Genomic DNA, 13,259 nt, shown 5'->3' on the forward strand with positions numbered 1-13,259 from the left:
CCATTTCAAAGGAAACATGCACTCATTAAGTTCAGGTGTGGCCAATTAGTGGCTACGGCAAACACACCTGAACACACTTAACAAGATAGAGAATAGAGAGAGTTTTGTTGATGCTAAGAAGGAAATGTATGTGTTTTTAAATAACAGTATTAGAACTTTCTCTGAATGTTACTAAAGTTTTATTACATTTCCACAGAACATTGTTTCTTAATATTCTCTGAATGTTCTGAGACATTACTTTTAAATAGAACCATGAGGAAACCTGTAGAAAATGTTATGCTGAAGTACTGACATTCCCACAGGAGAACGTTGTTTCTTCACGTTCTCTGAGCAATTTGAGAACATGACTTTAAATAGAACCATAAGTAAACATGAAGGAAATGTTATGCTGAAGTACTGAAATTCCCACATGAGAACGTTGTTCCTTAACATTCTCTGAACTATTTGAGAACATTCCTAATGTCAAACCAGTTGGAGGAGAATGTTCCTAGAACATTACCAACATTTTAATTAAATGTAGCCATGTTCTGTTCATGTTCTGAAATGTTTTGTTAAAGTAATGAAATACCAAGAAAATAACATTTTTTGTCAAGTTCCTTAAACGTGCTGAGAATGTTCCAAATCCAAGCAACTATCCTGCTCCATTCCCAGAAAGTTGTGGGAAGGTTGTATGAAAAATAATCATAGGACAACAACACTCTCAACAAGCTCTAAGAAACATATGGTTCTCAGAACGTTATGTTCTAGCTGGGAGTACTCTCGCCTGGTCCCAGATATGTTTGTGCTGTCTTGCCAATTCTATTGCTACATTTGCTAATGGAGTTGGCTAAACAGTACAAACAGATCTGGGACCAGGCTATATTTCCTTTGCTTAAGGGTTATTATTTTATTTTCATTTTGTTAACCTAACATTTAGCCGTGGTTAATTGCATACAGTATGTACAATGTTTTAGGAATAAAGTTTAAAAAAGGAGAGTTTCAAATTTGTCAAGTTATTTGCAGAAGTAAAGTTTACAGGCTTATGGTTAATTGAGTGTGCTTGATACAGTTGGAAGTTTACATACACTTAGGTTGGAGTCATTAAAACTCGTTTTTCAACCACTCCACAAATTTCTTGTTAACAAACAATAGCTTTAGCAAGTCGGTTAGGACATCTACTTTGTGCATGACACAAGTAATTTTTCCAACAATTGCTTACAGACAGATTATTTCACTTATAATTCACAGTATCACAATTCCAGTGGGTCAGAAGTTTACATACACTAAGTTGACTGTGCCTTTAAACAGCTTGGAAAATTCCAGAAAATTATGTCATGGCTTTAGAAGCTTCTGATAGGCTAATTTACATCATTTGAGTCAATTGGAGGTGTACCTGTGCATGTATTTCAAGGTCTACCTTTGCTTGACATCATGGGAAAATCAAAAGAAATCAGTCAAGACCTCCACAAGTCTGGTTCATCCTTGGTTGCAATTTCCAAACTCCTGAAGGTACCACGTTCAGTACAAACAATAGTACGCAAGTATAAACACCATGGAACCATGCAGTCGTCATACAGCTCAGGAAGGAGACGCGTTCTTTCTCCTAGAGATGAACGTACTTTGCTGCGAAAAGTGCAAATCAATCCCAGAAAAACAGCAAAGGACCTTGTAAAGATGCTGGAGGAAACAGGTACAAAAGTATCTATATCCACAGTAAAACGAGTCCTATATCGACATAACCTGAAAGGCCACTCAGCAAGGAAGAAGCCACTGCTCCAAAACCGCCATAAAAAAACCCAGACTATGGTTTGCAACTGCACATGGGGACAAAGATCGTACTTTTTGGAGAAATGTCCTCTGGTCTGATGAAACAAAAATAAAACTGTTTGGCCATAATGACCATAGTTATGTTTGGAGGAAAAAGGGGGAGGCTTGCAAGCAGAAGAACACCAATGTGTAATTCTGAAATTCTAATTCTTTATTAAAATAGCAAAATGGTATCTTATTTAGATGTCATATTACATACAGCCAATCAGTGTCTACAAACTGATGAATCCAAATACATTTACAAATATAATCTTGCCCATTGTACACCATATTTATTTTCTCAGTGACAGAGTATAGAGGAGAGAACAGAAGAGGAGAGAACCGGAGAGGGGAGAAAAGGAGGAGTGAGGAAATGAGAGGAGTTCATCTCATCCTTAAAGCTGATCATACACACAAATGACAGCATCCTCTCAGGTCTTCCAGCACTTACCGAATGGACAAAATCATGACGAACTCTGGAAGGCAAGAGAGGGAAATGAGAAAGGCTACAAAATGTATGGGCACCACTGTTTAGATAATTGTATGTTTGTGACTCTGTGTGTGTGTGTATGTATGTGTGTGATCTTACTTCTGTGTGTGTTTGTGTGTCGACATGTTTCTGCATGTTGTGAGTGTTTCCTCCATGTGTGTGTGACTTTACATGTGTGTGTATGTGTCTATGCACAGTTATCTCCTCACCATCAAAGTCGATGCTTCCGTCTCCGTTGATGTCTATCTCTTTGAGTATCTCTTCCAGCTCTCCTTTCTTCAGTTTCTCCCCCAGTAGACTCTTCACCGCCTCCTTCATCTCATCCTGGCTGATCTTCCCATCACAGTCCTGGTCAAACTGAGAGGAGGAGAGGGGAAAGTTATGATGGAGGGATGTTGAGGAGGAGAGAAGGTGGGTGATTAAGTGAACATGGGAGTTAATATTGGCTGAGGGCCATTAACAATAATGAAGAAGCTGGGAGATTTTAATGAGAGTTTGTGTAGGGCCATAATGCCTGTGTTTGTAGGCCTGTGTTTTATGATCATTCCATTAATTTCAGTCTCTTTGGCTCCGTGTCAGTCTCCTACCTGTGAGAAGGCGGACCTGAGCTCTTTCAGCCCCAGCATGTCTGCTGTCTCTCCCATTATCCTGGGACCCATCAGCTCACAGAAATCGTCAAAGTCCATCAGACCGCCCACTGAAGGGAGACAGCCAATCAACAGTCAGGACACAGGTAGGAACTGGACAATAAGCACATTTAAATGACAATAGCTTAAAATGTACATACTCCTCATCTTGATCTGTTGCACTATCTCCAGCAGCTCCATCTCAGTGGGCATGTAGCCCATGGTCCTCATGCACTCAGCTACGTCCTTGTAGTTCAGGTAGCCGTCACAGTCGTAGTCAAACTCCTTGAAGGCAAAGTCCAGCTCTGTGCCAAAGGTTAAAGGTTAGAAGTCAGAAGGTGAGGATGACACCATAGAAATAGAATTACCAGAAAGGACATTGCCATTCAAGTCAACGTTCCGTGATGGGTGGACCGGCTGCCATACTGAGTGTACCCATGAATGTACCGTCAAATTGCCGTGGTCTGAGGGGCTTTTCCCCAATCTAGTCAAACTATTTATATGGATGATTCAAAGCTACCCACTTTTCACAAATATAATGCCTGTCTGAATCCTAACTTGAGTAACACGGGTTCCGTATAATAAGTTGTGCAACTAGTCAATCTACTGTAAGTAAAGCATTCTATTGTATGTGCAATATCACTGTGATAAGAAGACTCACCATCCAACTCTGCTTGGGCCAACTCCCTCTCCTAAAGGAAAACAACGGGCAAAGGAGAGACACTCTATAAACAGAAGTATGTGGACACCCCCTCAAATTAGTGGATTTGGCTATTTCAGCCACACCCGTTGCTGACAGGTGTACAAAATCGAGCACCCAGCCATGCAATCTCCATAGAGGAACATTGGCAGTAGAATGGCCTTACTGAAGAGCTCAGTGACTTTCAACGTGGCACCGTCATAGGATGTGGCACCCATTGTACACCATATTTATTTTCTCAGTGACAGAGTATAGAGGAGAGAACAGAAGAGGAGAGAACCGGAGAGGGGAGAAAAGGAGGAGTGAGGAAATGAGAGGAGTACATCTCATCCTTAAAGCTGATCATACACACAAATGATAGCATCCTCTCCGGAAACTGTGAGTTAAAGCTGATCATACACACAAATGATAGCATCCTCTCCGGAAACTGTGAGCGCTGTTATTGTGAAGTGGAAAAGTCTAGGAGCAACAACGGCTCAGCCACAAAGTGATAGGCCACACAAACTCACAGAATGGGACCGCCGAGTGCTGAAGCGCGTGGTATGTAAAAATCGTATATCCTTGGTTGCAACACTCACTATATAGTTCCAAACTGCCTCTGGAAGCAACGTCATCCAAGAACTGTTCGTCAGGAGCTTCATGAAATGGGTTTCCATGGCTGAGCATGGCCAAGCTTAAGATCACCATGAGCAATGCCAAGCGTCAGCTAGAGTGGTGTAAAGCTCGCAGCCATTGGACTCTGGAGCAGTGGAAACGCTTTCCCTTCAGTGATGAGTCACACTTCACTATCTGGCAGTCCGACAGACTAATCTGGGTTTGGTGGATGCCAGAAGAACGCTACCTGTCAGAATGCCTAGTGCCAACTGTAAAATTTGGTGGAGGATAAATAATGGTCTGGGGCTGTTTTTCATAGTTCTGGCTAGGCCCCTTAGTTCCATTGATGGGAAAACTTAACGCTATAGCATACAATGACATTCTAGACGATTCTGTGCTTCCAACTTTGTGGTAACAGTTTGGGGAAGGCCCTTACCTGTTTCAGCATGACAATGCCCCCGTTCACAAAGCGAGGTCCATACAGAAATGGTTTGTCGAGATCGGTGCTATAGAACTTGACTGACCTGCACAGAGCCGTGACCTCAACCCAATTGAATACTTTTGGGATGAATTGGAACGCCGACTGTGAGCCAGGCCTAATCGCTCAACATCAGTGCCCAACCTCACTAATGCTCTTGTGGCTGAATGGAAGCAAGTCCCCGTAAGAAATGTTACAACATCTAGAGGAAAGCCTTCCCAGAAGAGTGGAGGCTGTTATAGCAGCGAAGGGGGGGAGACCAACTCCATATTAATGCCCATGATTTTGGAATGAGATGTTCGACGAGCAGGTGTCCACATACTTTTGGCAATGTAGCGTGTGTTTTAGTGAGGGAGCTGCCATAGAGAAACAACACTGTCTGTCCTTTTGAGTAATATTATAGTGTTTAGATCTATATATACTGGATAGGGTTCACCTTAAAGAGTCAAATGCAGGTACTTTTGGATGGAAGTTTAGCACAGGTGATTTGAGAGTTACACAGTTGTGTAAGAGGAGGTTGGAAGTTTTTGGATCCGGTAGATCTGGTGTGGTAGGAAGTTAGTGAGGGATTGGGGACAGGTGGGGATGTTTCCTGATCATGGTGGATTAAATCGTTTGTTAGGGACACCGGTCAACCTCATTCCCACGTGTGTTTTTTTTATTTTTAACTAGGCAAGTCAGTTAAGAACAAATCATTTTTTACAATGACGGCCTACTGGGGAACAATGGGTTAACTGCCTTGTTCTGGAGCAGAATTAAAGATTTTTACCTTGTCAGCTCTGAGATTCAATTCAGCAACCTTTCGGTTACTGGTCCAACGCTCTAACCACTAGGCTACCTGCCGCCCCAGCGTGTTGTTTTTTCACGCATAGCCTACACACACTGCATGCTCAATATGATCTAGTTTAAGTTCTAGTCCGAATTATTCTATCCTAAATCAATGTCTCCAAGCTAAGTTTTACAGTGTCAAGAAACAAAGTAAGAAAAGCAGAAATTGTTCATTAAACATCAGACATCAATTGACACACAATATCACATCGGTCACTGGTGGGTCTAAACGTTTACAAATATCCCAAGCAAAAAAAGTTCGTAAAACAATTATACAACTTTCCCTTTGTGTTCGATGCTCTTCCGGCAGCTTCTACCCATTAATCCTAATGAATGGTGACGCTGAGCCACACTAAGGATCTAATAATACTGCTGTGTCTATAAGGATTAGCTGGAGAGGATAACTACTGTGTGTGTGTATGTGTGTATGTGTGTGTGTGTGTGTGTGTGTGTGTGTGTGTGTGTGTGTGTGTGTGTGTGTGTGTGTGTGTGTGTGTGTGTGTGTGTGTGTGTGTGTGTGTGTGTGTGTGTGTGTGTGTGTGTGTGTGTGTGTGTGTGTGTGTGGCTTAAAGAGTTATTACCTACACACACACACAAGCAGGCAGGAAGGCACACACACACACATACAGGCACACGCGGGTAGGCAAGCAGATAGGCAGGCACCCACTCACACACACAGCATGCAAAGATCAAGAGCTTAGCTAACGTTGTAGCTTTTAGGACTTTTCATTATTTTGCATGCATATATCAATGTCCCCGTGAGAAGAAAAAAACACAGGACTGTTGTTAGCCTAGCATGGGTCAGAGGTGAAAGTAACTTTAATGTGTGTGTGTGTGTGTGGGGGGGGGGGGCTCCCGAGTGGCGCAGCGGTCTAAGGCACTGCATCTCAATGCTAGAGGCGTCACTACAGACACCGTGGTTCGAATCCAGGCTGTATAACAACCGGCTGTGATTGGGAGTCCCATATGGTGGTGCACAATTGGCCCAGTGTCGTCCGGGTTTCGCCGGTGTAGGCCGTCATTGTAAATAAGAATTTGTTCTTAACTGTCTTGCCTAGTTAAATAAAGGTTAAATAAAAAGAATTGTGCGCGTACCACTCCAAACACGCTGCTGAGCAGGGTGGTGTGTATCTTCTCCATGTCTTTCCTCTTCTGCTCTTTCTTAGACACCTTCTTGGGAGCCGACTCCGAGCCCGAGGACGAAGTCTTCCGGGATTTGCCACCTTTGCTACAGAACGTGAGCCAAGAGGCACCAGGTGTTCACAATATTGGAGACATTGGCAAGAGCTATCTTGACACTTTGACTTGACTTACAGTACTGTAATAAACATGAGGCGAAGCCACACAAATCTCTCAATGGCTTCGTACATATTCAAGTTTTACAACTAATAGTTGTGATACAATAGAGTTTTTCTGCACAAAAATATTCATACAAGTATTGTGGAGACGGCGCTTGACGGGTTTGTCGATATTTTAGGGCATCACAAACACATCAGGTATATCACAACCATTGAGTCAACAATATCACTTGTACAAACTGAGTGTGTACGGCGCCAATGTCTCTCAATAACTCTATTGTGCCCATCATGGCCAATCAAGTTCTCCAGTCTCAAACGTAGACGTTGATCTTACCTGTCTGTAGAGGCTGCAGACGTTGCAGAGGTTACAGAGGCTGCAGACGTTGCAGAGGTTACAGAGGCTGCAGACGTGGTGGACGGGGTCTTAGACATCCTGAATAAAATGAATACACAGATGAGTGGATGTGTGCGTGTGTGTGTGTGCGCGTGTGTGTGTGTGTGTGTGTGCATGTGTTGATAGCAGTTTCTCAGAAACTGATATTGCCAGGTGACACTGTTTGCAAAGCATACCCAACACACTGTGAAAATAGGTAGCATAGTGGTTAGAGCGTTTGGCCAGTAACTGAAAGGTCGCTGGTTTGAAAAACTGAGCGGGCAAATGAAAAATTGGACGTGCCCTTGAGCAAAGCACTTAACCCTAATTTGCTCCAGAGGTGTTATGGCTGACCTTGTAAAACAACACATTTCACTGCACCTATCCTGTGTATGTTACAATGTATATATATATTTTTTACTGTAACCTACTTTAGGGACATGCACACATACACAGTCAAGGTGTAGGTAATCAACCAACCTGCAAGGAACAATCACTTCCACTCTCTATTTAATGCAAATATTACAGACAGAAAATGTCTTTACCTTTAGCTGGTCCTCCTGCGGTAATGTGAACGACAGGACTGGGTCCACTTGCTCTCCTCAACCTTCATCCCTCCCCTCCTTCTCTCTCTCCCTCCCTCTGTCTATCCCTCCATCCATCAAAGAGTATTACCAGGTGATTACCTGGCTAAATGTGTCTAGGTCAGAAAGCTAAACATCACACTCGACACAGTGTGACTGACCGTGGCTCTCTCACACACACTAGCACGCACACAGGCAGTCAGTCACACCGTGTGTGTGTGCGCGTGTGCGCGTGTGCGCGCGTGTGTGTGCGTGCGTGTGCGCGTGCGTGTGCGCGTGCGTGTGAGAGAGGCACAAATTATAAACAGTGTATTGTCAAGGGTATTATTGTATTAGGTAGCTACCTGATATCTTTTAAAGTGTATTTGTAGTTCGGCGTTAGTGATAGTTCATAGCGTTGTCAAGGCTATTATTTGAGGTACAGTATTGGGCACCCAATTAGACATGTAAAAAGTATTTTGAACGTATGATATTTCTATTTATTTGGTTAAACATAACAAAGCACACAAAAAATGTATGATGTTTCATTTAAATTTTATTTAAATTCATCAAATGCAGAGCAAATTCATTCATGAAGATTTGTTTTTATATAGGATTCTGTCACGTTCCTGACCTGTTTTCTGTTAGTTTTGTATGTGTTAGTTGGTCAGGACGTGAGTTTGGGTGGGCAGTCTATGTTTTCTGTTTCTATGTTGGTTTAAAGGGTGACCTGATATGGCTCTCAATTAGAGGCAGGTGGTTTTCATTTCCTCTGATTGAGAGTCATATTAAGGTAGGTGTTTTCACACTGTTTGTTTGTGGGTGGTTGTCTCCTGTGTCAGTGTCTGTATGCCACACGGGACTGTTTTCGGTTTTGTTTGTTCGTTCGTTTTATGTAGTCAGTTTTCCTGTTATTGCGTTCTTCGTGTTTCATGTAAGTTCGTCGTCCAGGTCTGTCTACATCGTTTATTTGTTTTGTTAATTATTCAAGTGTAGTTCGTTTTTTCGTCTTGTTTAAATAAATCATGTCATCACACAACGCTGCATTTTGGTTCAATCCCTGCTCCTCCTCTTCGGATGAAGAGGAGGAGGAAAGCCGTTACAGATTCACATAAATAGGCTGTGTGGTAACACTTTATTTTACGGTACTACTTTATTTCGAACCCCAATTCATAACTACATGGTACCAAATGGTGCATAGATACAAGGTTGGGGTCAATTCCTTTTCAAATCAGGAAATAAACAGAAATTCCTGAATCAAATCACATTTTCGTCATTGCCTCCTATAAGAAAAAAATGGAATTGAATTGACCCAAACCTTACATAGATAGTAGTCATGCACACTTAAGTAAAAAACAAGTCAACAGTGGACTGAAAACACACCAGAACCAAAAAAACATTACTTAATGACCTATAGCCCTGGGCATATCGCTGGGGCCAACTTCATGAGGATACACAAGGGCTTTCCTCTGTAGCATCTTGCACTTTGTCTTGCACGTCGTTCGCCTGCGTGCCGTGCAGTTGGGTCCGGGGTATCCCTGTCTGGTGGCTTCCAGCTCTCTGTGTCTCTTGCTGGGGCCTGCCTGATGGCTCTCCTCCCCCCAAGACAGAGTACTGTTGCTGGGCTGGGAACAGTAGGGCTGAGGGAGGTAGCTCTGGAGGTTATCCATGGGTCTCATCACGGAGGGGCCAGCCTGGTGGCTCTCGTCTCCCCGAGACAGAGTGCTAAAGCTGGGGTGGAGGCTGGGGCTCCTGGGGGCCCCTCTCGAGCTCATGTCGTTGTCTCTCCTTCTCTTTCTGGAGGGTATGGAGGAGGTGGAGGAGGAGGAGGAAGGCAGGACTGGAGACAGTACATGCTCATGGTGCCTGGATGATGAAGATACCACAGTGGCTGAGACTGAGGATGATGAAGTGGAAGGCAAGTATGGATGAAGGTGCTCTGCATGGCGTCTTGGAAGTTTCTTTGTGACTGAAACAGAGGATGAGCAGGAGGAGCCAGTGATGTGCAGAACTGGTTTCACCACCATAGGAGGAGGAGGAGAGGGACAGCGCCTGATCATCTGGCTGTAGAGGAAGCTACAGGCCTGCCTGCCTTCCCAGCTGTCTAGAAGGTGGGCCTGGAGGCAAGCCAGGCTTGGGAAGGGCAGCTGACACAGGGCACACTGGTAGCCCTCAGAGCCCTGGTAGCCCTGGTGGTAGCCTGGACTGTTATTGGAGGCCTACAATAAAATACAATACAACTTTATTGTCCATATGTTTCAGTAAACAACAGAAATGTGTCTTCTGCTCAATTCTCCCCCTTCCTCCACACACATATACACACACAACACACACAGACCTGGCTGGAGACATAGCGAACGAAGTCGGCCTGGAGGTGGTCAGTGCATCTGCCTCGCCGCGATCCCAGTTTTGCCTCAAGGCCATTGGGGACGGCGTAGAGATGACAAGCCATATCAGCCTCCTGATCCTGCTGGTTATTGTGGACATGGCTGGGGGAAGATGGTGATGGCTCCTCAGATACATGCACCAATGGAGGAGGAGGAGACGGACACAGCCTGATCATGTCACTGTAGAGGCGATTACAGCTTGTGTTGTGGGTCCAGCTGACCAAGAGGTGGGCCTGGAGGGAAGCAAGGCTGGGGAGGGGCAGCCGACACAGGCCACATTGGTAGCCCTGGAAGCCCTGGTCGTCTGTTCCCTCAGTCAGGTCCTGGTAGACGGAGACACGATAGAGGAAACCAGCCTGCAGGTGGTCGGGGACTTTGGAGGTGCCTCCCAGGTTTGCCTCAGGGTCATCGGGTATGGAGTAGCGCCATTTGGCCCTGCCAGACTGCTGGTCATGCTCCTGAATACTAAATACCTCGTCAAAATACCCTGTAGAGGGAAGACAAGCAGAAGTAAAGGTTAATGTCCAAAGCAGCAGCCTATTCCCTACAAAGTCCACTACTTGTGACTAGAGAAATGGAACACTATTCACCACATAGTACACTACTTTTGAACAGAACCCTATCCCTGGTCTAAAGTTCTGCACTGCATAGGGAATAGGGTGCCATTTGGGTCATCAAGCCAGTACTTGGAAATGTATGCTGACTTATTTGTAAATTATAGAGAAAAAGACACATTCAAGCAAATAAACCTTCTTTATAGTAAACCTTTTATGGAAATACATTCACAATCTTTTAATAATTGAACAGTTTGTAGTCTTACCACTTCGTAGATCAATTTCTTGGTGAAGGATGGGGGATTGAAAAAGTTTGGATGTCATTGTAACTCACACACCTCTGCTCATTGAAAGTAATGTTTGAGTTATGAAATGATTTGCATATGTTTGGTGAAAAGTGCATTCCAGTCTAATGTTTGGTTCTGTTTCCCAGGGAATCATGTGAAAATTCGGATACATCATAGAACTCAATTATGATGGAACCCTGATGTCATAATTGATATCTACCACGTGTTCTATTTTTTTACAGTAGGTTATTATTTCCTGGTAAACAGCAGAACTAAACACGCGACTTTTTCAGAAAGAAAACATGCATATCACAAAGTATTTCTTTCATTAAAAAAAAGTTTTTTTTAAGTAGTGTTAGACATTTTTTAAATATTGTGTTGCATTGATTACATATTTTGTTATTGTGTTATGGGCTATTATTGTGTGTTTTTATGTTTGCTTTTTGTCCGCATTTCATAGGTCACACAATTCTTAGTAGTGCGAAAAGTGGTTAAAACCACATTTAATACTACAGATGCTAATGGCAATATTGGGTCATTCTTTTCAGTCAGTTGGATTCCATAGCGCTGTAGTGTACGCCTACAGCAGACTATACTAAGTGTTAACTCCAGGCTGATATAGAAGAGGAAAAGGAAACGCTGATGCTTCCTAGGATGTGCCTGAGTTTAGTTTTGGCAAAGGACACATGAGTGCATGCAGGAGACACTGTGGAAATGTTCAAATGATGCAATGGCTAGACCTATAGGCTATATAGGAATTGGAATTATAAATTGTATCAATAGGTCTATGCAAGTGTTAAACATTCTTAGATTTGGATAAAGCGTAATACATTTGGATGTATACATTTTCTCGTGTGTGTATGTATGTGTGTGCATGCGTGCGTGCGTACAAGCATTTCGTTACGCTACATCCGCAATAACATCTGCTAAATATGTGTGTGACCGATACGATTTGATATGATTTGATTCGGACTAGTTTACTGCAGTATCCGTTTCAGAATATGAAATAGCTGAGATACCAAGGAATTATGAATGACATAATTCAGTCAGAGAGGTGGAAATGTTTTATATAAAACACCCAGAACTCAAAGTTCTGGCAAAATGCATTTGAGGATTGACAAAAAAAGTAAAATCTTTCCCACAGGCCTATGGCCTATATTTATAACTGGGAATTCCTGTTTCTGTTGACAGAACAGTCAGCGCAGTGGATTTTGGAAAATAAAGAAACGTTATTTGTTTGGTCAGGGATTATTAACCTGTTCAGTGCACTTTCTCCGCACCTGTGACACAGTGAACTGGTGTCTCATGAGCCAAACGTCACAGGAAAAGACATGACAATTCTGATGATGTTGGGAAATCTATAAGTAAAACAGCGATTTTCTCTAATTTAGAATACCGTAAGTAACAAGTTGACAACACCATATTACTAGTATTCTATGCCAATGCATCTCTAAGTGTGGGGTTTACTCAAACGTTTCATGTTATCTTCGACTAGGAAAGTAAAAGTTTATGAGCCCTTGCCCCCTCCCCTATGCGTTCTGCGTGAATAGTGCGCGCAAGGCGCAAGGAGGGCGCGGTGGCGCGTGATCCACTGTCGATCGCGGGGTTTTCGGTAGGGCCACTAAGGTTACATGGAGAAGTGGGAAATTATTTGATCGAAGATGTCAAATGCGGAACAGGAGGTAGAACCGGTCGCGGTGGCGGTGGGTAACGGAGTTGACACGAGTCGCGGTTACCGGAGAAAGCTCTCAGCAGATGACCACAAGCATCATCACCATGATCCGGTAAAAATTGAGACTATCACCCGAAGTAGAAAAATGGGTGAGTAAGTGATACAAGTAAAAAAGTAAACTCAATGTACAACCCTCTGCAGTAGTAGTCTACAGTGATATTGTTATTAATTAGGACTATTTGGGGATATATTACAGGCCAAGGCCTATATAATCATTAGATGTATTTATTTTCTCAAATACAAACCTTTAGGTAATGATAATCTTTAGGAATAGTTTGACCAAGGTGAAATTAGTTTTATATCGGATATTCGGTGTTTATTCGGTTTTCTCTTCTAAATAGCTATTGAACCAAGCATGCCATAACTATGAAGATGGCATATTCTGAATCAGGGATGAATGGAGAATAATCCATACTTTAAAAAATATATATGATTTCTGATTTCAATCTTCAATAGCTCTTACATAAAGCGTGCCATGACTGTGATAATGATATATTCTGAATCAGCGGAGAATGGACAAACATCTATAGCTGTTTTTTGTGGGGAAATTTGGAGAGAGAAAAA

The 13,259-nt window shown here is 42.9% G+C and overlaps 1 protein-coding gene across 1 annotated transcript; it reads right to left on the reverse strand.

Moving 5' to 3' along the window:
* Positions 1-2,232: 2,232 nt before the first annotated feature.
* Positions 2,233-7,231, reverse strand: si:cabz01076231.1 (calcium-binding protein 2). Its single transcript, XM_038995293.1, has 7 exons — positions 7,134-7,231; positions 6,597-6,729; positions 3,563-3,593; positions 3,063-3,206; positions 2,863-2,972; positions 2,485-2,632; positions 2,233-2,261 (listed from the first exon to the last, which is right to left on the reverse strand). The coding sequence occupies exons 1-7, from the start codon at positions 7,229-7,231 to the stop codon at positions 2,233-2,235; spliced, it is 693 nt and encodes a 230-aa protein (XP_038851221.1).
* Between the last annotated feature and the right edge of the window lie 6,028 nt (positions 7,232-13,259).

The sequence above is a fragment of the Salvelinus namaycush genome, chromosome 6 (genome assembly GCF_016432855.1).
Source record: "Salvelinus namaycush isolate Seneca chromosome 6, SaNama_1.0, whole genome shotgun sequence".
Classification (NCBI taxonomy): Eukaryota; Metazoa; Chordata; class Actinopteri; order Salmoniformes; family Salmonidae; genus Salvelinus; species Salvelinus namaycush.

What these genes read in the sequence shown, in the direction of transcription:
- si:cabz01076231.1 (XM_038995293.1), bottom strand. Translation starts at nt 7,231, where the DNA reads ATGTCTAAGACCCCGTCCACCACGTCTGCAGCCTCTGTAACCTCTGCA. An exon ending in GGCCCAAGCAGAGTTGGATG is followed by an intron (nt 3,207 to 3,562) that starts GTGAGTCTTCTT and finishes CCTTTGGCACAG; the next exon opens with AGCTGGACTTTGCCTTCAAG. An exon ending in GCAACAGATCAAGATGAGGA is followed by an intron (nt 2,973 to 3,062) that starts GTATGTACATTT and finishes GTCTCCCTTCAG; the next exon opens with TGGGCGGTCTGATGGACTTT.